The sequence below is a fragment of the Dama dama genome, chromosome 25 (assembly GCF_033118175.1).
Source record: "Dama dama isolate Ldn47 chromosome 25, ASM3311817v1, whole genome shotgun sequence".
Taxonomy (NCBI): domain Eukaryota; kingdom Metazoa; phylum Chordata; class Mammalia; order Artiodactyla; family Cervidae; genus Dama; species Dama dama.
Genome location: NC_083705.1, coordinates 76643164 through 76668938, shown reverse-complemented (window position 1 = coordinate 76668938; position 25775 = coordinate 76643164). Strand labels below are relative to the sequence as shown.

The 25775-nt window shown below is 49.3% G+C and overlaps 1 protein-coding gene across 8 annotated transcripts in view; it reads left to right on the top strand.

Annotated features, from left to right (window-relative positions):
• Positions 1 to 8592: 8592 nt before the first annotated feature.
• The window catches only part of CEP72 (centrosomal protein 72), a 35731-nt gene continuing 18548 nt past the window's right edge, over positions 8593 to 25775 (top strand). For 3 of the 8 annotated variants that reach the window (XM_061129393.1, XM_061129395.1, XM_061129391.1), the window contains exons 1-5: positions 8593 to 8730; positions 9391 to 9504; positions 15523 to 15650; positions 16483 to 16678; positions 19172 to 19280. In XM_061129393.1, the coding sequence (XP_060985376.1) occupies positions 8652 to 8730; positions 9391 to 9504; positions 15523 to 15650; positions 16483 to 16678; positions 19172 to 19280 (626 nt within the window). In that variant the 5' untranslated portion in view covers positions 8593 to 8651. Of the gene's footprint in view, positions 8731 to 9390; positions 9505 to 15522; positions 15651 to 16482; positions 16679 to 16706; positions 18990 to 19171; positions 19281 to 25775 lie in introns of those variants that run through there. The other 5 variants (XM_061129394.1, XM_061129392.1, XM_061129396.1 and 2 more) reach the window with 4 other exon arrangements.

Here is a 25775-nt window from a genome sequence, read left to right as displayed (position 1 = left end):
TTTACCACTGCGCCGCTTGGGAAGCAGGTGTCAAACAGACAACCAGACAACTGTGTTAATAAAGGCAAAAGGTTTTATCAGACACTTGACTAAAGAATTTTAGATGGCATATAAGCACATAAGAAGATGGTCAACATTGTTAGTTATGAGGGAAGTGCACATTAAAACCACAATGTTTGTCTATGTGTGCGTTATGAAAAAATAAAAAATAAAATCACAATGTGATGCTACCCTGCATTTATTAGAGCTGCACAAGAGGAAAAAGAAAAGAAAGGAAAACTGCAACACTCGACAGGATCAAGCGCTGATGAGGACGCAGAGCAACCGGACGAGCCCGCGCTGCTGGTGGGAGAGGACGTGGCGCAGCCACTCTGGCAAAGGGTGTTTTCAACCATTTCTTTCAAAGTTCAACATTCTTTACCATATGATTCGGCTGTGTCATCCCTAGACATTTACCCTGGAGAAATGAAAGCCTGATTCATAGTAGAATCTACACCTGACTCGATTTAGCAATTTTAATCCACAATCAAAAACTGGAAACAACTTCATGTCTCTCAACAGGTGAGTGGATGTCTGTGGATGGAATACCAGGGAGCAGTTAAAAGGAACAAATGACTGACTCCCATGGCAACTTGGGTGACTCCAAACACATGCTGCTGAGTGAAGACACCGGTCTCAAAAGGTAAATTTACATGACCTTCTGAAAAAGACAAAACTTCAGAGATGGGGAAACAGATGAATGTTTTCCAGGGGTTTGGGCTGGAGGAAGGGTTTGACTACAAAAGGGAAGCTCAAAGGAAGTTTTCGGGTGATGGGGCTGTCTTGTTTCCACATCAAGGTGACAGCCACTGGCTTTTCTCTGCCCCGTGCCCTCACGCAGGGAGTCACAGCTGACCTCGCCATCAGCTCAAACACCCACATTGAGAGCTGGACCTGGCCCAGCGCCACGTCTCTGCCGTGCCCCTTCGAGGCCCTTTGAATCCTCTTGGCGTTTTCCCTGCAGGGAGATGCCAGCAAATCAAAGCCCACCTTTTCACTTCTGTGAAGCTGGTGAGAATTCAGGTGTGTGTCTGCGGGACGTGACTGGGCCCCACCCTGTGCGGAGCAGGTGCCTCCCGGGACTTCAAAGGTCCCAGAGGAAAGGGGCTGCAAACAGGTGAGTCAGCCCATTGTTCACTATCTCAAAAATCAATGGAGTCCAAAGGAAAACTCTTTATTTAATGAGCCAAAATATGGAGCTAATTGGTTTTTGAAAGGATATTGCTTCCTGCTCCCTGAGACTGAAAAGAGCCCTTTGAACGAACCCATTAACAGAGACTGAGTTCTGAAAACGGTTGTTTGAGGTTCAATAAGTGCAGAAAGGGGCTTCCCAGGTGGAAGGTCCCCTGGAGGAGGAAATGGCAACCCACTCCAGTGTTCTCGCCTGGGAAATCCCGGGGATGCCTGGGAGGCTGCAGTCCACAGGGTCACCAAGAGTCAGACACGACCGGGCGCGCACACCAGCACAGAGGACAGGAGACGCCTTGGTCTTTGCCTTGGGGCCCCAGGGAAGGTGCACACCTCAGGTGACCCGACTCCAAGAGGACCCACCCCCAGAAAGCCTGTGCCTGGGTCCTCTGTGGCAGGCTGGCTACATGACCTCCCCTCCTTTCTGGCGCCCCGGGGTCTCACGGTGGGTGGTCTCCGTCACTGCTGGAGAGCTGAGGCCAGGTGAGTGCCGAGCGATGCCCCTGACCCCGGGGATCCTGTGGCTGTCGGTTGAGACTCCGTGGCTGGCGAAGCCCCTCTCAGGACACCTGCCTGGGCCCCCAGGTCCCTCCAGGTGCCCCTGAGATGTGAGAAGGTGCAGAACCCCAGGGAGCCTCTTTGCAGAGGCTCACACATACAGATATCTGTGTCACAGAGCCGTGCCCGCCTGCACGGGGCCTCAGGGAGGGGCTGCCTGCCTCCCCCAGCTCCTGGGGGCTCCGGACACCCCGTGCCTGTGGCTGCATCGCACCCACTCTGCCTCCATCAGCGTGCGGTCCTCGGTGTGTGTGTGTCTGCGTCCGCTCTCCTCTTACCAGGACACCTGTGACGGTGCCTGGGCCCACCCAGGTACCCTGACGTTAATCTCATCTTCTGACACACAAGGCCACACTCAGGAGCTCCACAGGCTCCACATGGGTTCTTTGGGGGGAAAGGGGCATTTTTCAGTTTCACAAAACACACCATCCAGGAAACTGTAAGCCTCCCGGAGCAAAGATTTCCCGCTACGTTTGTTTGCGTCTCTGGAAGCCTCATCATGGACTATTCATTTCAACTGTTGGTCATTATAAGCGACAAAGGGCAGAAGGCATGGCTTCAGAATTCACACTCACTCTGTAGCTGGGAAACCAGTCAGCTAAGTTTCAGGTTCTGTTTGTACTTCACCCTGATCTGCTCCATCATCATCAAGAAGCTTGGACTGGGTCGGGCTGGACCCACACTCAGAGTCACACTGGGCCCCGTCTCCACTTCCCTGACTGAGCCTGGGGCCTCTCACTCCCCACTCCTCTGCTAGGAGCACCCACCCCCATACCCCCTCCCCTTCCTCCTCAGGGACCATGTCTTGTCTCCCCCAAGTGGAAAGGGAGCCCTCCTTTGGCACAGTTGCCTCTACACGTCTGCCTCACAGCTGCACGTGCTTCAAACATGCTTGGCTGTGTGGTCTAGTCTGTACCACACACGTTTCATCTCTCACCTCAACAGACTCCAGGGTCAGGTGGGAATGCCTTCAGCTGCAGCACCGGTCACTCCACATTAGTCTCTTCTCACTGAGCCAGGAGGCTGGAGTCCAGTGACAGGCATTGGTTTGGAGCACAGGCTGGCCACCTCTGTGAAGTCAATTTCTTTCCTCCTTCATTGTGCCAAGATGGCTGCTGCAGCTCCAGGCATCACAACTGTGTCAAGGCAAAAGAGAAGGTCCTGGCATATGTCGCCTAGACTTATTTCTTTTTCCAGAAAATCAAAACATTATTCCCAAGTGCCATTGCAGCCTCCTGCATAGTTCTTATCAGTCAGAAGTGGCCAACCACAGCTGTAAGAGACAGAGAGGGTCTCCACCCCCTACATTGTAAATAGACAAGGTTGAAGAGGGCTTGGAACCACTGCTCCCCTGGAGAAACTTGTTAATTTTTTTTATAGAGATGAGAAGACTGTGTTTGGAGAGGAGCTTGCCCAAGCCACACAGGCCAGAAAGCCAGCCCAGGGCACTCCTGCCTGGTCATAGGCTGGCTCCCCCATGCCCCCCAACAGGCCCCTCCTCCAGCTGTACTGTTCAACCTGAGTGCCTGGCTCTCAGCCCTGCTGCCCTCCTCACTGCCCGCTGTAAAGGAGACGTAACCAATGACCCTCAAAAGCATGGCAGCACCTGGCCCCTTGCTGGGCGCTCACCAAGCTCTGCCACGTGAGGGCTCCAAGCCCACTGGGAACCAGCACGTCCAGGGCAGGCAGGGTGATGCTGGAATCTACAGGGTCAGCGCAGGCAGGTTCTCGGAGGGGAGTGAAGGCAGCTAACCAAGGCTGGTGGTGAGGGACTAGATGATGCTTGCCGACCCCAGGCCATACTCTGCCCGGTCCAAAGGCCCCTCACTGGAGCCTTAAAGGTGGGGAGAAGGCTGCAGGGCTCCAGACAGGACTGAGGTGCCATGGTCCTCGGGAGGGCCATAGCCCCTGCTGTCTCAGCTGAGGTCTGCCATCATCCCTGTGTCTCCCCCGGTGGGATGAGCAGGAGTGTGCTGCGGGGAGGGGCAGGCAGGGCAGCTCCCACCTGGAAGAGGCTAGGGGCACCCAGTCCCGCTTCTCTGGGTGAGAGGCCTGAGGGGCTGTCCAGACGGAGCCACAGCCTGCCTGTGGGGTGGCCGCTGCTCACACCCACAATGCCGCCATGCAGAAGCTCACATCCAGTTGTCCTGTCTCCGTACTTTCAGAAAGAGCTGGAAGTTTTGATTTTCCTGAGAAGTCTCAGGCTTTTGTAAGGCCTTACAAATAGCTGTGAAAAGAAGGGAAGCGAAAAGCAAAGGGGAAAAGGAAAGATATACCAATTTGAAGGCAGAGTTCCAAAGAATAGCAAGGAGAGACAAGAAAGCCTTCCTCAGTGATCAATGCAAAGAAATAGAAGAAAATGAAAGAATGGGAAAGACTAGAGATCTCTTCAAGAAAATTAGAGATAACAACGGAATATTTCATGCAAAGATGGGCACAATAAAGGACAGAAATGGTATGGACCTAAAGCAGAAGATATTAAGCAGAGGAGACAAGAGTACACAGAACTATACAAAAAGATCTTCACGACCCATAATCACAATGGTGTGATCACTCACCTAGAGCCAGACATCCTGGAATGTGAAGGCAAGTGGGCCTTAGGAATGATTACTCATGAACAAAACTAGTGGAAGTGATGGAATTCCAGCTGAACTATTTCAAATCCTAAAAGATGATGCTGTTAAAGTGCTGCACTCAATATGCCAGCAAATTTGGAAAACTCAGCAGTGGCCACAGGACTGGAAAAGGTCAGTTTTTATTCCAATCCCAAAGAAAGACAATGCCAAAGAATATTCAAACTACCACACAATTACATTCATCTTACATGCTAGCAAAATAATGCTCAAGCCAGGCTTCAACAATACGTGCACTGAGAACTTCCAAATGTTCAAGGTGGATTTAGAAAAGGCAGAGGAACCAGAGATCAAATTGCCAACATCCCCTGGATCATTGAAAAAGGAAGATAATCCCAGAAAAACATCTACTTCTGCTTTATTGATTACGCCAAATCCTTTGACTGTGTGGATCACAACCAACTGTGGAAAATTCTTCAAGAGATGGGAATACCAGACCACCTTACCTGCCTCCTGAGAAATCTGTATGCAGGTCAAGAAGCAACAGTTAGAACTGGACATGGAACAACAGCCTGGTTACAAATTGGGAAAGGAGTATGTCAAGGCTGTATATTGTCACTCTGCTTATTTAACTTACATGCAGAGTACATCATGTGAAATGCTGAACTGGATGAAGCACAAGGTAGAATCAAGATTGCCTGGAGAAATATCAATAACCTCATATATGCAGAGGACACCACCCTAATGGCAGAAAGTGAAGAGGAACTGAAGAGTCTTTTCATGAAAGTGAAAGAGGAGAGTGAAAAAGCTGGCTTAAAACTCAACATTCAGAAAACTAAGATCATGGCATCCGGTTCCATCACTTCATGCAAATAGATGGGGGAAAAATGGAAACAGTGACAGCCTTTATTTTCTTGGGCTACAAAATCACTGCGGATGGTGACTGCAGCCATGAAACTAAAAGACACTTGCTCCTTGGAAGAAAAACTATGACCAACCTAGACAGCATATTAAAAAGCAGAGATATTCCTTTGCCTACAAAGGTCTGTATAGTCAAGGCTATGGTTTTTCCAGTATGGACGTGGTTCTTTGAACCACAAAGAAAGCTGAGCACTGAAGAATTGATGCTTTTGAACTGTGGTGTTGGAGAAGACTCTTGAGAGCCCCTTGGACTGCAAGGAGATCAAACCAGTCAATCTGAAAGGAAAACAGTCCTGAATATTCATTGGAAGGACTGATGCTAAAGCTGAAACTCCAATACTTTGGCCACCTGACGTGGAGACTGACTCATTGGAAAAGACCCTGATGCTGGGAAAGATTGAAGGCAGGAGAAGAAGGGGACAATAAAGGATGAGATGGTTGGATGGCATCTCTGACTCGATGGACAGGAGTTTGAGTAAGCTCTGGGAGTTGGTGATGGACAGGGAAGCCTGGAGTGCTGTAGTCCATGGGCTTACAAAGAGCTGGACATGACTGAGTGACTGAACTGCACTCAGGCTTTTGGGTGCCAGCAACTGTAGGGAGAAGCTGGCTTCAACTACCTCCTCACCTAGCTGACACCTTGGTGGGCACAGAGGCGGATCAGGAGCTCTGGGGACAGTCCACCCAGGCCAGCAGGACAGGGGACTCTTGAGGCTGTGCACTCTGTGGGGAGGGCAGGATCTCCAGCTGGACGAAGCCAGGAAGGAGCCCTGCCTCTGTGAACCGAGCTGCGTGGCCAAGTGTCCAGGAGAGAGGTTTGGTTGCCAGCCAGCCAAGCTGAGCCCAGCCCACTTTAGGGACTCTAGCCGGCTGTCTGTACGTCAGGTCCCCCTGCTAGCTTCTGGGTATAGTGGGTTTTACTTGCATCTTAACTGAAAGCTCAGCTGGATACAAGCATTTACACACACGTGAACACAGACTCCGTTCTGTGTTCAGTTGAGGTAGTCATGATAGTAAGATGTTCCCATGAGCCCCTGCCCACTCTCAATCCTGTTCACCTTCCAAACAGCTGCGGGCATCATCACACCCCACTGTATGCCACACTTTGGATACAGGCTAGTTGGCAAAATGATGCATTGACAATTCACACATATTGGTGTTGACCTTGTGTATAAAAACCACTGGGAAAGGGCTCTTTCCTTCAACATTTATGAACGAATGAGCACAAGAACCAGTGAGCAGCTGTCCTTGACCAGATGCCTGCGTCTTGATGGGTGAGGCCCCAGAGCCCCGGCTGCTGGGCGGTGCCTCAAATGTGACAGGAGATTCCCTGCCATCTGGCAGGGGAATGGCCGCCTGAGTTGGAGCTCGGGCTGCCAGAGGTGTTCAGTGGAGTGGAGGCAGGGTTGGGCGACTCGGGTGTCTCCCGTTTGGAGGGCCTGGTGCAGAAGCACCCCTGGGCTAAGCTCAAGTCTGATTCTCGGTCCACGTGCCCCCAGCTGACCAGTGTTTTCTTGGAGGTGAAGTGACCATGCTGGCATCCACCCCAGGGTGGAGAGACCGATACAACAGGTCACAGTTCCCAGGGCCCACGGCCAGTGCCACAGCTGCTCGCCTTGTCTCCTCCCTCCCCCCCACCGCCCAGCCAAGGCCAGGTAAAGTGCAGGAAAAGTCCAAGATGTCCCAGGCCACCAGCGCCCTGGAGGACCCCTCTCACTGTCCAGCACATGACTGTTAGGGCTCATCCTCAGGTCTCCATCTCTGTGGCCAGCTTCTCCCTGGGATGGACTGACCCTCTGGTCTGGGGCTCAAGGCTGAGGGCCCTGAAAGCCTCCCTGGAATGTTCTAGAAAGCTGTAAAGGACTCAGGATTGGGCTGCCCAACCTGAAGTGACTGGCAGCAGGAGGAAGCAGTGGTGTTTGGAGTGTGGGCTGTGCTCTGACTGACAAGCTGCTTTTCGGGGGGGTGGGGGGGTGGGGAAGGTTGGTCAGTGACAGAAGCCTTTTGTTTGCCCCTGTTTACTTCTGAAATCCGGGATATTTGCTCTGTTTCTAGCATCCTTGCTGCACCAGCTTTGCTCAGGCAGCCCCGGCTGGTGACCACATGCCCTTGGCTGTGCCAGAGTCCCTCCATGGTCTTGTGGGAAGTGGGACACTGGGTAGTTACGAAGTATCACTGAGTGTTTGCTGGTCTCCATAGATGACTTGGCACAGGGCCCCACGGGGCCTGGCCCAGCAGGTGTGAAGCCCTGCCCTGCTCAAGAGAGATTCTAGTACCCTGCAGAGGAACCACACCCCGGCCCCCTGAGCACAGCCCCTGTCTACACCCTGCCCTACACCCTCTGTCTACACCTCTCCTACACTCTGCCATACTGCCCACACCAGCGCCTATACCTGCCCCTACAATCTTACCTACACCCCCGGTGCCACCACCCAGGCTGTGACATGCCAGGGGAGGCTACCAACAAGCCAGGCAAATCTGGGCTGAGTGGCTGCAGGGGCACCCCAGGCACCAGGAGACCCGGGAAAGGGCACCCCCAGGACGCGGGCTGCCTGGGGCAGAGTCAGACAGACTGGAATGCAGGTCTTCCCTGGCGGCGCTCCACAAAAGGCCCAGGGAGCCCGACACACCGTGAACCCCGCGGTTCAGACTCCCGGCTTGTCACTTAGGAAATGCGGACGCGGGCAGAGCCGGACCCGCTGTTGCCGAGTGACCTGACCGTGGCGGGCGAGAGAGCCCCGATACCCAACGTAAGCCCCCGCAACCCCAGGCAGAACCCGCGGGGCCGCAGCCCAGGATGCAGACCAATCTGGGGATGCAGACCAGCTGGGGCAGGTGCCCTGGTGAGGCGAGGTCCCCAAGTGGGACCGGAACTCAGGTATGCCCTGAGGCGGGCCCCAATTTACCCAAATTACCCGCCTCCAGGCTACCTCAGCCACACCCACGCCCCCGCACCTTACAGGCCTTGGCTCCGCCCACCCGCCCTCGGCCCCCGCCCCTTTATTCAAGCCCCACACCCACACCCCGCGCCTTATGAGCCTTGGCCCCGCCCACCAGCCCTTGCCCCCGCCCCTCCCTCCAGCCCCTTCACCCACGCCCCCGCACCGTACAAGCCTTGGCCCCGCCCCCCGCCCCTGCCTCCAGCCCTGCCCCGATCCCGCCCTCGGCCCCGCCCTTCCCTTCAGACACCACACCCACACCCACACACCCACACCTTACAGGCCTTTGCTCCGCCCACTTCGCCCTTGACCCCTCCCTTCCCCTCCAGCCCCGCCTCTATCCCGCCCCTTGGCACCGCCCCTCCCCGCGGCCCTTCGCGGCCCTTCGCGGCCCCGGCACGCAGGCGCGGGCAGGTGAGCGCCGTTTGAAAGTATGGCGCCGGCCGGGCGGGTGTTTCTGTGTGAGGAGAAGATCCGGGAGAAGAGCGGCCTGGCGCCTCACTGCGACCTGGGTGCGCGGCGGGCGGCGGGCGGGCGGCGCTGGCCGAGGGCGCGAGCTTCCCGCTGCGGTGTCGGAGGACCGGTCAGGCCAGAGGTGCCGAAAGAGACCGCTCGGTTCCGAGCCGCCCCAGGCCTGAGGGGCGGGGGAGAGGGGTGGGCTGGGGGTGGCGGGCCCCGGGGGCGCGGGGAGCGCGAAGAGGGGCGGGGCAGCGGTGGCGCTGAGAGCGCGGGCCTGGGGCCCTCGAAGAGCAGGGGCCCGGGCGAGCTGGGGTCCCGAGCGGAGGCCCTCGCTCCGTCTGAGGGGAGTCCCTCCGGGGAGCGTTTGTGGAGCCCTTGCGGCGCTGATTTTTGAGTTAATTGGTAAGATCACTAACGGGTTTTCTTTCACCCGTTAGTCACCTGGATTAGGTTGGTTTTCTGCGAAAGCTTGAAGCACCTTCGTTTCTGGAGAAGGGGCGACCTGTCCTGTGGTAGGACTCGTTGGCTCCTCCCAGGCCGAGGATCTCGTGTTCAAGATGGATGTTGCGCGCTAGTTTTCTTTTTTTTTTTTTTTGGTCTGGTTCTGGTATCAAGGTAATACCGAACTCATGACATCGTGGGTAAAGTGCCTCTTCTTCGGTTTTCTAGAAGAGATTCTGTAAAATTGATGCCAGTTCTTTTTTTCTTGATAGAACTTTCCAGCGAAACCTTATGCGCCTGGAAATTTCTGTATTTGAAGCTTTTAAATTACAAATACAATGTCTGCAGTTGTTATAGAACTATTCATATTATCGACTTCATCTTAAGTGAGTTATGGTTACATGGGGTTTTGCAAAACTGATTTCATCTAACATGTTAAATTTATGTGTATAGAGTTTGTGGTATTTCCTTATTAGCTTGTTAATGTCTGTGTGGTCTGTAGTGATACCCTTCTTCCATTCCTGATATTGGTCATTTCTGTCTTCTCTTTTTCGGTCTTTCTTGAGGTTTATGGATTTTATTACACTTGTCAATGAGCCAGCTTTTGGGTTTTAGTCATAGATTTTTTGGTTTCGAATTTCATTGATTCTGTATTATTGTCTTCTTCCTGCTGCTTTCCATTTATTTTGCTCTTTTTCTTGATTCTTGAGATGAAAATTTAGATTTTTGATTTGAGACTTTCATTTTAGTGCTGTAAGTTTCCCTTGAAGCACAACTTTAGCTACATCCAAGTTTTGTTTTATTTTCAGTTTCATTTAGTTCACTGTGTTTTTTAAATTTCCCTTGACTTTCTCTTAGACCTATTGTTCAGAAATGTGTTTTTTCATTTTTCTGTGATTGGAGGTTTTCCTAGCTTGGTATTTTTTTATTTCTGTTATTGATTCTGATGTGATTCCATTATGGTCAGAAAACATACTCTGTATGATCTTAATTGTTTTAAATTTGTTGAGGTTTGGTTTATGGCCCAAGATCTGGCCTCTATGTACCAAGTGCAGTTAGAAGGAATGTGTACTCTGTCACTGACTGGAGCGTTGTATAAACATCAGTTTGATTCTGTTGACTTATGTTGCTCAGTTCTTTTTCATCCCTGCTGATTTTCTGTCCAGTGAGTCTCTTAATTACCAGGAGATAGGTATTGAGATCCCTAACTGAAATTGTGGATTTGTCTCTTTCCACTTCATGTGTCTTGAAGCTGTGCTATTTGGTGCATACATATTTAGGATTTTTATGTCTTCATATTGGAGTGACCTTTGTAACATATGTAATATTCCTCCTTATCCCTGATAATTTTCTACAGTGAGACATCTACTTTATCTAATATTGGACTTCCCTGGTGGCTCAGACGGTAAAGCGTCTGCTTACAATGCAGGAGACCCGGGGTCGATCCCTGGGTCAGGCAGATCCCCTGGAGAAGGAAATGGCAACCCACTCCAGTACTCTTGCCTGGAGAATCCCATGGATGGAGGATCCTGTTAGGCTACAGTCCATTCCTCCTTATCCCTGATAATTTTCTACAGTGAGACATCTACTTTATCTAATATTAGTGTAGTCATGTATGGATGTGAGAGTTGGACTATAAAGAAAGCTGAGTGCCAAAGAATTGATGCTTTTGAACTGTGGTGTTGGAGAAGACTCTTGAGAGTCCCTTGGACTGCAAGGAGATCCAACCAGTCCATCCTAAAGGAAATCAGTCCTGAATATTCACTGGAAGGACTGATGCTGAAGTTGAAACTCCAATACTTTGGCCACCTGATGTGAAGAGCTGACTCACTGGAAAAGACCCTGAAGCTGGGAAAGATTGAAGGCAGGAAGAGAAGGGGATGATAGAGGATGAAATGGTTGAATAGCATCAATGACTCAATGGACCTGAGTTTGAGCAAGCTCCAGGCGTTGGTGATGGACAGGGAGGGCTGGCGTGCTGCAGTCCATGGGGTTGCAAAGAGTTGGACATGACTGAGCGACTGAACTGACTGAGTGTAGCCTCTCCAGCTTTCTCTAGTCTTGTGTTCGCAGGGCATGTCTTTATCTGTCTGTTTACTATTTCATCTGTAAGCTTACATGTATCATAATATTTTAAATGAGTTTCTTGTAGGCAGTATATGTTGGTTTAGTCGCTAAGTTGTGTCCAACTCTTGTGACCCCATGGATTGTAGCCTGCTGGGCTCCTCTGTCCATGGATTTCTCCAGGCAAGCATACTGTAGTGGGTTGCCATTTCCTTCTCCAGGGGATCTTTCCCACCCAGGAATCGAACCCGGGTCTCCTGCATAGCAGGCAGATTCTTTACTGACTGAATTAACAAGGGAATCAGTATATACTATATATAATTTCTAATCTACTCTGCTAACCTCTGTCTTTTACAGTGTGAAAGTGTTAGTTGCTCAGTTGTGTCTGACTCTTTGTGACCCCGTGGACTGTAGTCTGCTAGTCTCCTCTGTCCATGGAATTCTCCAGGCAAGAATGCTGGAGTGGGTAGCCATTTCCTTCTCCAGGGGATATTCCTGACCCAGGGATCGAACCCTGCATTGGTTCCTCATCTCCTGCATTGCACGCAGGTTCTTTACCGTCTGAATCATCAGGGAAGCTTCCCTTTTATAGTATATTTAGACCATTTATTAGTATTAATATGGCTTCTGTGTGCCATTTATTATTTTTCTGTTTATTCCCTTTGTTTTTTCTTTTGTTTCCTATTTCCTTCCTTTCTGTGTTTCCTCTTTCCTTCCTTTTCCTTAGTCATGTCTGACTCTTTTGCGACCCCATGGACTATACAGTCCATGAAATTCTACAGGCCAGAATACTGGAGTGGGTAGCCTTTCCCGTCTCCAGGGGATCTTCCCAACCCAGGGATCGAACCCAGGTCTCCTGCACTGCAGGCAGATTCTTTACCCGGTGAGCCACAAGGGAAGCCCCTTCCTTCCTTACTTGAGTATTTTTTTATTATTTCATTTTGATTTACCTATTATATTTCTGAGCATATCTCATCATATAGCTCTTTTAGTCATTGCTCTACATATTACAGTATACAGTGTTTATGTGATTTAACACACTTCACTTGTGTGGATGGTTTACCATGTCAAGTGAAAATAGAAATTTTACCACCATTTTTTTTTTTTTTTCGTTCAGTTGCTCAGTCGTGTCCAACTCTTTGAGATCCAATGGACTGCAGCACACCAGGCTTCCCTGTCCTTCACTATCTCCTGGAGTTTGCTCACAGTCATGTCCATTGAGTCCATGATGCCATCCAACCATCTCATCCTCTACTGCCCCCTTCTCCTCCTGCCTTCAGTCTTTCCCAGCATTGGGGTCTTTTCCAATGAGTCAGCTCTTCGCATCAGGTGGCCAAAGTATTGGAGCTTTAGCATCGATCCTTCCAATGAATATCCAGGGTTGATTTCCTTTAGGATTGACTGATTTGATCTCTTTGCAGTCCAAGGGACTCTCAAGAGTCTCCTCCAGCACCGCAGTTCAAAAGCATCAGTTCTTTGTTGCTCAGCCTTCTTTATGGTTCAATTCTCACATCTCTACATGACTACTAGAAAAACCATAGCCTGACTATATGAACCTTTGTCGGCAAATCGATGCCTCTGCTTTTTAATATGCTAAGTTTGTCATTGCTTTTCTTCCAAGGAGCAAGTGTCTTTTTTAATTTCACGGCTACAGTCAACATCCTCAGTGATTTTGGAGCCCAAGAAAAGAAAGTCTCTCACTGTTTGCATTTTTCCCCCATCTATTTACTGTGAAGTGGTAGGACCAGATGTCATGATCTTCGTTTTTTGAATGTTGAGTTTTAAGCCAGCCTTTTCACTCTCCTTTTTCACCTTCATCAAGAGTCTCTTTAGGTCCTCTTCACTTTCTTCCATTAGGGTAGTGTCATCTGTGTGAAAGTGAAGTCGCTCAGTCATGTCCGACTCTTTGCGACCCCATGGACTTTAGCCCACCAGGCTTCTCCGTCCATCGGATTTTCCAGCCAGGAATACTAGAGTGGGTTGCCATTTCCTTCTCCAGGGGATCTTCCCATCGTAGCGATCAAACCCGGGTCTTCCGCATTGCAGGCAGATGCTTTACCCTCTGAGCCACCAGGGAATGCAGCCACCCTGCATGATATATGCAGGTATCATCTGCATATCTGAGGTTATTGATATTTCTCCTGGCTATGTTGATTCCAACTTGTGCTTCATCCAGCCCAGCATTTCACATGATATACTCTGCACATGTACCACCATTTAGGTTTCATTATTCTTCCACTATATGATTTGTCTAGATATTTCATCTGCATACCTGAGAACCACAGTAATGATAAGATTTTTTTCCTTTTACAACCATCTGACAGTTTAAATAGCTTAGGAGGAAGCATTAACCCACATGTTTACCTGTTTCATTTTTCTTTCTTCATGCCTAATGTCCCAGATTTCCTTCTTTTATCTTTCCTTAATGTTTAAAGATCTTTCTTAAGCAGTTGTCTTCAGGAAGGCGTGCTGGTGAAAAGTTCTCTTAGTGTTTCTTCATTTAAGAATATCTGTATTTCACCTTCGGTCGTAAAGACTGTTACTGAAGAATATAGATTTCTAGGATGAAAGTTCTTATTTTCAGCAATTGAAAAATGTGAGAGCACTTCCTTTATGCCACCATGGTTTCTGAAGAGTAACTCCCTACCATGGGAGTTGTTTCTCTCTCTGGGTGATGCCTTTCTCTCTGGTTGCTCTCGAGATTTTTTCATTGCCGTTAGTGTTTTTGATTCTGATATGTTAGCTTTTGCCTTTATTCTGTTTGGTGTTTTTTCAACTTCTTGAATGTGTCGGTTTATGTTTTGTTTTGTTTTGTTTTTTTTTTGCCAAATTTGGAAAGTTTTCAGCTGTTACTTCTTTTTTTTGTTGTTGTTGTTGTTTAGGCCATGCAGTTTTTCTCTTCTTGAAACTAATTGGAACTCCATGCATTCCCAAGGACATGAATGTTAGATTGCTTTTTCTTTTTCCACAGGACCCTGAAGCTCTGTTCATTTTTTAGTCTGTTTTCTCTCTTGGTCAGATAGGACAATTTTGTTTATCTTTGCATTTACTCTCTTTGAATTTTTTCCTTTCATCTCCATTCTGTTATTAAGCTGCTCCCATGGTTTTGTTTGTTTCTTTCAGTTATTGTATTTTTCATTTCTGAAATTTCTATTTGTTTCTTCTTTACATCTTTTGGTTTTTTGCCAAGAATCCCTACTTTCTCATTTTTTAAAGCATGTTCATAATTGCTCTTTGAAGTATTTGTGTATCAGTTGCTTTAAAATCCTTGTTAGATAGTTCTGGTTTCTCTCATCTCATTATTGGTGTCTATTGTTTTCTCTCATTCAGGTTGAGATTTTCCTAGTTCTTCATCATTTTTGATTGATCGCTTTGATTGGGATTCTGCTTCCTGTTTAAATCTCGTTGCTCAGTTCTGTCACTGCCTGGATGCTGCCTTATTGCTGAGGCGGTGGCCAGGCCCCTGTCACACACACAGCCTCCACAGACGCCTCGTTACAGGCAGCCCAGGGCAGTAGTCAGGCCCGCTCTCACGGCCCCAGTGCTGGCCACTGTGCAAGGCCAGGGGTGCGAGGTCCATGATTTTCCCTCGGTGTTGGGTGGGAGTCGGGCTGGGGTTGTCAGGAGTCTGTCCTGCAAGGCCATCTCTCCTGCAAGGCCATCACTGTTCATCTTTGACAGTGGACAGCAGGCTTTCCCATATCTTTTGGTGGGTGTCCATGGGTGTTTCTGGGTGGCCAGCTTCTCTTGCATTCAGATTGGGATGTATAGGAGACAACAAAACCAACCCTCGGTGCTTGACCATTTTTTTAGGTCCCTAGACAGTTGGCCTTCTGCCCCCATGCTGCAGTTGCCAGGCACTTTTCCCATGTTGTTGTCCAGGGTTTTTAGATCTAATAAATGGGGAGGAATAGGGTGAAACGTGTCCACTCTGTTTTGTCTGAAACTGGAAGCCCAAAAACCAGTTTCATATTTAATCAAAATGTGTTTTAAAACAAAAGTTCACAGGAAAATATTTGGTGTATCTAAACACAGAGTGTCTATTCATTAGGGAAACTTACTTTTGTAGTGACGTCTGTCTCATGAGCGCTCACTGGGTGTGCCCCAGAGAAGCGTGTGGTGCCTCACCTGTAACGGCGCTACCTCAGACCAGCTCCTGAGAGGGTTGCAGATGGGATCCCTGCGTGGAGGCTCAGAGGCAGTGGGCTGAGCAGTGTGGTAGTGGCAGCCCCCTTAGGAGGGCTTCCTGGTGAGCGAGTTTTGGAGGGAGAATAAATTACTGTAATAATTTATTTTCAGTAAAATAATAAAGTTAAAATCTCTTAATTTTCTATTCTTAGCTGAACTTCGGTCATTATCTATTCCTGGAACTTACCAAGAAAAGATTACTCACCTAGGAAATTCTTTGATGAATTTAACAGGTCTAAAATCTCTAGATCTCTCACGAAACTCCTTGGTTAGTCTAGAGGTAAGTTTTAGGTTTGTTTCTTAAAAGAAAATTTATTGCTATCATAGCAGTGGGAAGTACATTTATGGTAAAAAAAAAAAGCAATCTCTTATGGCTGCTTCTGAAACGTGTAAACTGTACACGTAAGTGACCATAAGTGCTGTGCTGCTTTCCTTGTGTTTGCTGTGAGCTGGATTTCTTCTGCATCACATTGTGTTCCAACTATAACGTGAAACCACCGCGCTCTGAAGATGGTTGTGTCTGTAAAGGAGAAAAGGCCTGAAAGATGAGCGTGTGCGTGCCCGTCCTCCATCCTGCTCAGCTGTCCTCTGCATCCGCGCTGCACTTCTCATGTGTGTGTGTCCGGCTGTTAGTGGCCTTGGGCCCTTGAATGGCTTGTGTGCCTGATACGGCAGGCGCTAGTGGTGGAGAGAATGCAAGAAGTCACCAGGCGATGGCGAGTGGGAACGCGGTGTGAACTGCCAGGGCCTGCGGTGGGGAGAAAGGGAGGCAGGACGTCACTGCCCCTGACCAGGGTTAGGAGCCCTCAGCCTCGAGTCAAAGTCTGGTGCAAGTTCTCTCGTCCAGGCTGCACTCAATCCTCCCATCTGTGAAACGGGGGCAGCGGTGGTTCCACTGACAGTGCTGGGTGCAGAAGCATGATGGTTGGTGCATTGCTCAGCTGGCGTGTGAGGCCCTGCAGGGAGGGATTGACCCACTCGGCCACCTCACGGCCCCGGAGCAGAGCTCGTGGCGGAGCTCATCTTTGCTCTGCTCTCCGGTGATGGGGGGCGTGTGTGTGTGTGGCGGGGGTGTGTGTGTTGACACCCGTCTCACCCTGCGTTTGTCCCAGCAGGGCATTGAGTGCCTGACGGCGCTGGAGAGCCTCAACCTTTACTACAACCGCATCTCCTCACTGGCGGAAGTCTTCCGGCTCCACTCCCTGGCAGCGCTCTCCGACGTGGACTTGCGGCTGAACCCCGTGGTGAAGAGCGAGTCTGACTACCGCCTCTTCGTGGTGCACATGCTCCCGGGACTCCAGCAGCTGGGTAGGCCGGCCGTACTCCCGGCCTCGCTCGGCGCCCCGCTCGTGTTCTTGGGGCAATCACGCTGCTGGCCCTTCTGGAGAGGGGAGCTGGTTTCCTCCTGTCACAGGAGAGCCCCCTGGGAAGGAGGCAGGGAGCCACTTCCTGAGGCCACGAGTGCCTGCCGGGCTGGCCCGGGCCTCTAGCTGTTCTCAAGCTCTGCTGTCTATTTCCTCACATGGCATCCTGGGCGTTGTCCCAGGCTCAGCCGGACGGCTGGATTCAGCCTGGGTTTGCGTCTGCCTGAAACAAGAGGTTTCTGTGCCGTCCACACACACACACAGGAACAAGAGGTTACTGTGCCGCACACTCCCCGGGCGACAGCGTGAGAGCAGGAAGTCCTCTTGGCAGGTGTAGCTGCCACCTTGGCTTGGTGGCTTGTGGCCCGAGAAGAACCGAATCTCTTGGGCTTGCGGGCCGAGTGACCAGGGTGCCCACCAGCCATGCCCCGTCAGAAGCGTTGTGCTCAGGAAGGCCAGAGCCCTCACCTGCTGACCTGGCTCTCGGGAGCTGCTGTTCTGTGAGCACTGTGGCCCAGGCACTGTGACCGCAACCTGCCCCGCCCCACATCCTTCTTCAGAGGAGGGAGCTGTAGCTGGAGATGAGGGTGTGCTGGCCGGGAGGCCCTGGGGAAGGGGAGCTTAGGGTCTCGGACCTGGTCCTCCTGTGGACGTGCCACGTGGGGGCAGTTAGGACTGTGTGATTGCAGGGTGGTGGTCCTTCTGTGCCCCCAGTGATCACGGCGTGTTCTCCATTTAGAGAGCCTTTGACTGCTTGGGGAGGCTGGAGGGATTCCAGGGTGTCTCCACCTCCCAGGTGCTGAGATAATGAAGTGAGATCCACACAGCAGCGCTTGCAGGTGGACGCTGGGCAGCGGGCAGACCATGGCTCCTGCCTGTTCAGTGTCCACAGGACCTGCAGACATTCCGGGTTCTGTCCCCTCAGCTGCACGGAACGTCTCTCACAAGCACCCCAGCTGTGCCTGCCTTGGCTCACCTCCTTGTCCCCGGGCTGATGGCCCCGGCTCTGGGGAGCCCGGCTGCATGGTTAGGCCACACTGGCCTGGGCCTGGAGCGCTGACCCCCAGAGGCACACTGTTTGTTCAGACCTACTTAGGGTTTCAACGTTATGTTGGTTTTTAGATATTTGGGGGCTTGTGTCCTTAGTTGACTGTGTAAGTATTCTGTCAACAATTGAAGCATTACAATCCTTGAAAGTTGTGCAGTCTTCAGTCTTAAATGATCAGTTTCCACTTGTGATAAAAGTTTTACATTCCGTCTTACAGAGTTGTTCCAGTCTGAAAGGTACTCAGACATGAGAAAGGAGAGTCATTGGAGTCCGTGTTGCCGGAGCTGTGGAGCTCTTAGAAGGCCCGCTCTCCTGCTGGGCGCCATGGGAGCTCTGAGGGAGTAACCCAAGCGCTCTGGCTGGGAGCAGAGGAGGCCCTCACCGGGCCTGGGGGCCGCTGCTGTGTGGAGAGGGTGTGGTCTAGGTGAGACGGGTTTGCGCTGGTCATAGCCACTTGGAGCTTGAGTTCAGGGTGAGGGGCATGGCGCTGACTCAGTGAAGTTCAGGCTGAGCAAGTAGGGTCGTGAGTTGTTGGCATGAAGGCCGCGTCCAGGCTGTGAGAGCGCAGAGTCCAGGAGGCCTCAGACTGGCGTGTGCTGGATGGGGTCCCTGCGGGGAGGCGGCGGCAGGGCCAGAGGCGCAGTGTGTGGAGGGGGCTCCTGGGAGCACCCCGCGTGGGGCCGGGGCTGCCGTGCAGAGTCCACAGCTCAGTCCTTGTTTCTCACTGGGACGTGCACCCCTGGGTGCTGTGGACTCGGCTTCTTGAGCAATTCTGGGACGGTCCCGACAAGATCCTGGGGGCTGACCTCCAGCATTTGGGAGGGCAGCCTCCCTCGGGTACTCCTGAGAAGGTGTGGCTGTAGATACGTGAGGTCTTCTTGGGTCCAGGGCCCATGCGCAGACAGTTAAGCTTGTCTCTGTCTCCTGTTCCAGTCCCTAGAATCTTAGGAGGTAAGCCCTGGGTGCCAGCATATGGCCTGGGCGTCTTCTCTCCAATGTGTTGGGCTCCTCGCCCGTGGACACTTGTTAGGGGTGCTCAGTGTGGTTTGGGTCCTTGCCCAGCACCCAGGATATGTGTAAAGAGGAGACGCGAAGGACATGCCTGCATGTGAACTTGTGTGTGTGTTTCGCTTCCTGTCTGAGGCTCAAGCCAGGTGTGAGCTGCCGCCTCCGAGGATCACGCTCAGCATCTCCACGAGCTTTTGTGGTGGGTCAGCCCTCAGGGGAGGGAAGGGCCCCAGAACAGGGCAGTGCCCCTGGTCATGTGCGTGTGAGGCTGAGTGGGCAGCAGGACACCTTTACTCCTCAGGGGAGGCCGGCAGGCGCGCCATGGAGGGGCCTGGCACCTGCCTCGTGGTCTGCTACTTTCCCATGGTGTCTTTTCTATAGATGACCGCCCCGTGAGGGAGAGTGAGCGGAGAGCGTCCCGGCTACATTTTGGTTCAGAGGAATCGCTGGACTCAAAGCAGAGCTTCCCGTCTGTTTTCAGAGAAGAAAGGTATGAACTTTTTAGAAAAAGTGAGAGTGAAAGTCGCTCAGTCATGTCCTACTCTTTGTGACCCCATGAACTATACACTCCAATTCTGTAGGTCAGAGTACCGGAGTGGGTAGCCTTGCCCTTCTCCAGGGGATCTTCTTGACCCAGGGATCAAACCCAGGTCTCCCACATTGCCAGTGGATTCTTTACCAGCTGAGCTATCAGGGAAGCCCTTGAATGGAAGTGGTGTTTGAACATCTTGAGAAGTGTTTATTGTTGATAGAAAAATTGCAACTTCTGTATTAACGGAAGATGTAAACTTTGCTTGCGGATTGCCACTTAGAGGGCAGACATGCAGGGGACGTGGTGGGGGGTGGAAGAAACGCCCCATATCAGCTGGATAAAGGGTACCATGGGACAGTATCTCTTCCTGTCGACCACGTTTTCTGTAGGTTACTTTTCAATCTTAAGTTGGCCAGAATGTTTGTTTGAGTTTTTCTGTAATGGTATGAAAAACCTGAGTGAACGTTTTGGCCAACCCAATACTGAAAACGTTGTAAGTAATTGATGTCAGAGACACAGCACGAAAGGCCTGTGGCGAGAAGCCGCAGTCCCGCCTTCCAGCTCCCGCCCACTCCTCAGAGGCAGCTGCTTGCCCTTCTCTAATCGTTGCTGCTTCCAGGTTCTGTTTGTTCCTTTCTGATCTCAGACAGTGCAGACACTGCCGCTTGTGGGTGGGAACACTTTGACAGACCTGGCAGCTGCTGGAGCCGCCTCTTCCCACCTGGGTGGTGTTAGTTATCCGGCGTCCCCCTTCCTTTCTGTGCTCTGCGGCCAGGGCTCCCACTTGGCTGTGACGGGCCGTGGGAGCCTCTGCCGTCTGTGCCTGGCTTCTCACCACCTCCCAGCGCCTATTGTCTGCATTTTTATGTCTGACTTGAGATTGTCAGGGTGGTAGCATGTGTGTTCTGAAATCATAGTCTTCATGTGTTTGGTTGATTCTAAAGGTGTAAGTCAGTCAGTGGTGTTTACCTAGCTTGTAATGTGTGAGGATTATATATTCCTTCTTAGATACCATTTTGTTTTGTCTGAAGCTTTTAATAGTTTTCTTTCTCTTGCATCATACACTTTAGTTCATCTGTAAGTTTCTCTAATGTAGAGGTCAGCTGACTTTTTTTGTAAAGGGCTGGGGAGAATATTTTCAGCTTCGTGGACGGTAAGATCTGTGTTTTAACTTCTAAACCCTGACTTTGTAGATGAAAGCAGTTATAGGCAATACATAAACTAATGACTGTGTTCCAATAAAACTTTATTTACAACACAGGCGGTGGGTCGGATTTGACTTGTGGGCCATACTTTGCCAACTTCTGTTCTAACGTCTTAAGATCAATTCCAAATTCCTGGAATCTCCTCTTCCCTCAGCTGCCTTGCTTGGAGTTCCCCTGCCCTCACGTCCCTATTCCAAACCTGGCTAACTGACCCTGCAGAATGGTCTGAGTATTGTGTGCCTCAGATTTACACGCTGGAGTCCCGACCCCCAACACAGTGGCTTTAGGGGATAGGGCCTGTTAGAGGCGATGAGGTCCCGCAGGTGGAGCCCTCCTACAAAAGAGACCCCGCAGAGCTCTCTAGCCCCGTCCACGTCCACGTGTGTTTGCAAGTCACGCAGTGTCAGTCTTGTGACTTTGCCCTCCTTAACATTGAGTTGCCAGTTCTGGGTCTTTTTACTTTCCATATAACTGTTAGAATTAACCTGTCAATATCCACAAAATACCTTGCTGGAATTTTGATTGAGCTTGTGTTGAATTACAGATGAGAAGGAACTGACATCTTAACACTATTGAGTCTTCACATCCATGGACATGGACTATCCATTTATTTAGTTCTTCTTTGATTTCATTTATCAGAGGTTTGTAGTTTTCCTGATTTGATGCTGTACATATTTTGTTAGGCTTATGCCTTGGTATGTTGGTTTTTTGAGGCTAATTTAGGCTTTTTAATTTAAAATTCCAGTTCATTGCTGATAATATATGAAAGCATTTGACTTGTATACAGCTACTGGTGATGAAGTACCACAAACAGGGTGGCTTAAAATAACAGAAATTTATTGCCTTACAGTTCTTAGGCTGGAAGTCTGAAATCAAGGTGTTGTCAGCCCTGCTTCCTCCTGGAGGCTCTGAGAGGGAATCCATTCTGTGACTTCTGATGGTTTGCTGGCCATCTCCAGCATTCTCTCCAGTCCTTCCTTCTCTCCACGTGGCAGTCTTCTTCCTGCGTCTTTTCACAGAGCTTCCCATTGTGCTCGTCTGTCCTGTGTCCAGATTTCCCCTTTCTTAAGGACATCAGTCATATTGGTTAGGGCTCCCCATAATTTCCTCATTTTAACTCGATTACCTCTGTAAAGACTCTTACTTCCAAATAAGGTCGTGCTCTGAGGTGTGGGGTGTTGGGACTTCAGCATCCCTTTTTAGGGACACAGTGTAACCCTTGAATTTTATGAGCTTGCTGTAAAATTGATTCTTTGATTTCCTGTAGATGGTATGTCATCTTAGAACATACCATCTATAGTTCTATATATTTTCCTTCCCAGTCTGTATACCTTTAAGTTCCTTTTCTCGTCTTACTGCCTTAGCTGGGACTTCCAGTATGAGGTCAAGGCAGTGAGTAGCAGGACGTGCTCACCTTGTTCCTGGTCTTGGCGGGATGGCAGCTGGTCTTTCACCACCGGTGCACTGTCACCCGCGGGCTTTCATTGGTGCTCTTTATCAAGTGGAGCAGGTTCCCATCGATGCCTTGTTTACTGACCATTTTATCATGGATGGGTATTAGACTTTGTCAAATAATTTTTCTGTATTTACGGATATTGTCATGTGACTCTTCTTCTTGAGCCTGTTGATGTGATGGATTACACTGACTTTTTCCCAAATGTTGAACCAGCTATGCATACCTGGAATAAATCCTGCTTGGTTGTGGTGTAGACTTTTCATACATTGTTGGCCTCAAGTTGCTGGTATTTGTTGGGGATTTTTTTGCATCCGTGTTCATGGGAGATGAAGGGTCTGTAGTTTCCTTGCGTTGTCTTGTTGGCTCTGGCATTGAGGTGATGCTGGTCCCACAGAATAAGTTAGCATGTATTCCCTCTGTTTCCTCTTCTGTCTTCTGGAAAAGATTTTAGAGAAATGGTATAATTTCTTCCTTAAATGTTGGTAGAATTTACCAGTGAACCCATCTGGACCTGGTATTTTAGGATGCTATCAATTGTTGATTCAAGGTCTGTAATCTGTACAAATCTGTTCTTATTTCCCACTTTTCCTGGTGTGGGTTTTGGAAGACTGTGTGTTTCCAGGAGTGACTCCATCTCATCCAGGTCATCACATCTGTGCGCAGAGTGTCCTGGTGTTCTCTGTTACCCTCTTGATGTCCTTGGGATCTTTAGTGGAGCTGCTGCTTTTAATTCCTGTGTTAGTGATGTGTCTTTTTTTTTCTTAGTTAACCTGGTATAGATAGAGGCTTTTTAATTTTATTTATCTTTTTAAAGAACTAGCTCTTGGATTTGTTGATTTTCTTTTTTCCTATTTTTAAACTTTATTGATTTTTGCTCTAAATTTTACTACTACTTTTGTTCTTCCTGCTTTGGATCTAATTTATTTTCTTAGCTCCCTAAGGTGGAAGCTAGGGTTATTGATGTTGGATTGTACTATGTCTGCTATGCATTCAATATTATGTATCTCCTTCTACACATTGCTTTCACTGCATCCCACAAATTTCGGTGAGGTGTATATTCTTTTTAATTTAGTTGAAAATATTTTTATTTTGAAGTACTTTAGTTCAAAATACTTTGAGATTTCTTTGACTTATGCTATTTGGGAATATGTTGTTTAAGCTCCCATTTTTTGAGATTTTCCAGTTATCTTTCTGTTACTTATTACAAATTTAATTCCATAGTGCCCTGAGAACAAACATCACGTGATTTGTTTTCTTTCTAACGTGTGGAGGTGTGTTCTGTGGCCCAGGATGGATCTGTGTTGGTGGGTATTCCGTGTGACTGGGAGCAGCCCGTCCTGCTGTCTGGACGAGGGGCATGCCGGCATCTCCCGGTGGTGTCCTCGAGCCAGCTGTGTCCTTAGTGACTGTCTGCCTGCGGGATCTGCCCCTTCCGATGCGGTGGTGGGGAAGTGGAGCCATCCTCCTGAGCTCCCTCAGCGTCTCTGTTGTGTAACCTGATGCTGTCTTATTGGTGCAAGCGTGTCTAGGCTCCTGCGTCTTCTGGCAGAGCTGCCCTGAGTCCTTAGCCCTGTTTATCCCAGGTTGCTCTCTGCCCAAAGTCAGCTCTGTCTGAGAGTGATGTAGCTACTTCCACTTTGTCCTGATTGGTGTTAGCATACTCTGTTTTTCTTTCTTTATCCATTTACTTTTAACCTATGTATCTTTATATTTGAAGGAGGCTTCTGTAGGTAACATGCAGTTGGCCTTGTGTTTTGATCCGCGATGACCGTTTCTGCCCTTCACGTGATGCGTTTAGACCCCTGATGTGTGAAGTGATTCTTGATGCAGCTGGGTTAACAGCTGCTGTGTTCACTGTTCCTCTCTGATGCCCTTGTTCTTACTTTGTCTTCTGATCTTTCCCTTCCTTTCATGGCTTTACGTGATCTTTCAATGATTCCGTTTTCCCCCTCAGCACTTCAGTTATGCTCATTGTTTCACTTTGGTGGTCGCCCTGAGGACACAGGGCAGGCAGACCTCATTTCTGTGCTGTGCAGATTCTGTGTTTTCATAGATTGAAGGTTTGTTTAACCTCGAGTCAGGCAAGTCTGTCTTGCCATTTTCCCAGTGGCATTTGTTCTTTATTCACTTTATGTCTCTGTGTCACATTTTGGTGATTCTTACAGTATTTCAGACTTCTTCAGCTTTTTATATTATGGTTATCTGTGATCAGTGATCTCATTTCTGCCATGACTTGTGAAAGGCTCAGATGATGGTTAGCACTTTTAGCAATAAAACATTTTAAAATCAAAGTGTGTACATTGTTTTTTAACATAATGTTGTTGCTCACTTAATTAAACTAAGTACAGTGAAAACAGTAAGAAAACTAAGATCATGGCATCTGGTCCTGTCACTTCATGGCAGATAGAAGGGGGAAAAGTGAAAGCAGTGACAGATTTTTCTTACCTTGGGCTCCAAAATCACTGTGGACATTGACTGCAGCCATAAAATTAAAAGTTGCTTGCTCCTTGTATGACAAAGCTATGACAAACCTCAGTTCAGTTCAGTTCAGTCGCTCAGTCGTGTCCTACTCTCTGCGACCCTGTGAATCGCAGCACGCCAGGCCTCCCTGTCCATCACCAACTCCCAGAGTTTACCCAAACCCATGTCCATCGAGTCAGTGATGGCATCCAGCCATCTCATCCTCTGTCGTCCCCTTCTCCTCCTGCCCCCAATCCCTCCCAGCATCAGGGTCTTTTACAGTGAGTCAACTCTTTGCATGAGGTAGCCAAAGTACTGGAGTTTCAGCTTCAGCATCAGTCCTTCCAGTGAACACCCAGGACTGATCTCCTTCAGGATGCACTGGTTGGATAACCTAGACAGCATTAGAAAGAACAGGTGTCACTTAGCTGAGAGGCTTTGTGATCTGGTGTCAGCTCCCCTTTCTCCTCCCGCTGGTGTTCTCACATGTGAATGTTATACCTTTGGTGTTGTCCCACGATTCTAGGTATTTTATTCTGGCTTTTTTTTTTTCAGTCTTTTTTAATCTTTGCTTTTGAATGTTAGAATTTCTATTGTTACATTCTCAAGTTCAGAGATTCTTTCCTCAGCCATGTCCAGTTTACTGTTAAGCTCATTTAGAGGCACCTCTCATTTCTGGCAGTGTTTCTGACTAACATTTCTGTTAGGTTCGTTCTTAGAATTTCCCTCTCTCTGCTTGCATTTCCCATCCATTTTTCCACATTGTCTCTTTTTTCCATTAGATCTTACAGCATTATCACTCATAGTTGTTTAAAATCAGAGCCTGATTTCATCCAGCGTTTCTGAACCTGGTGCTAATGCTTGCTCTTCTCAATGATGTTATAGCTATTTGGAGCTCCCTGAGATTCCAGATGCATTTTAGAATGGGTTTTTCTATTTCCGGGGAAAATACCATTGGGATTTTGATAGGATTCCACTGATTCTGTAGATTTCTTTGGGCAGTGGACATTTTAACAGTGTTGAGTCTTCCAATCCATGCACATGTAGTGTGTTTCCACTTACTTATGTCATCTTTACTTTGTTTCAGCAATGTTTTGCAGTCTGTGTGTGTGCTCAGTCGTGTCCAACGCTTTGTGACCCCATGGACTGTAGCCTGCCAGGCTCCTCTCTCCATGGGATTATCCTGGCAAGAATCCTGGAGTGGGTTGCCATTTCCTCCTCCAGGGGATCTTCCCAACCGAAGCATCAAACCCTTGTCTCCTGCATCTCCTGTATTAGCAGATGGATTCTTTACCACTGAGCCACCTGGGGAGCGTGTTTTCAGTTGACCTG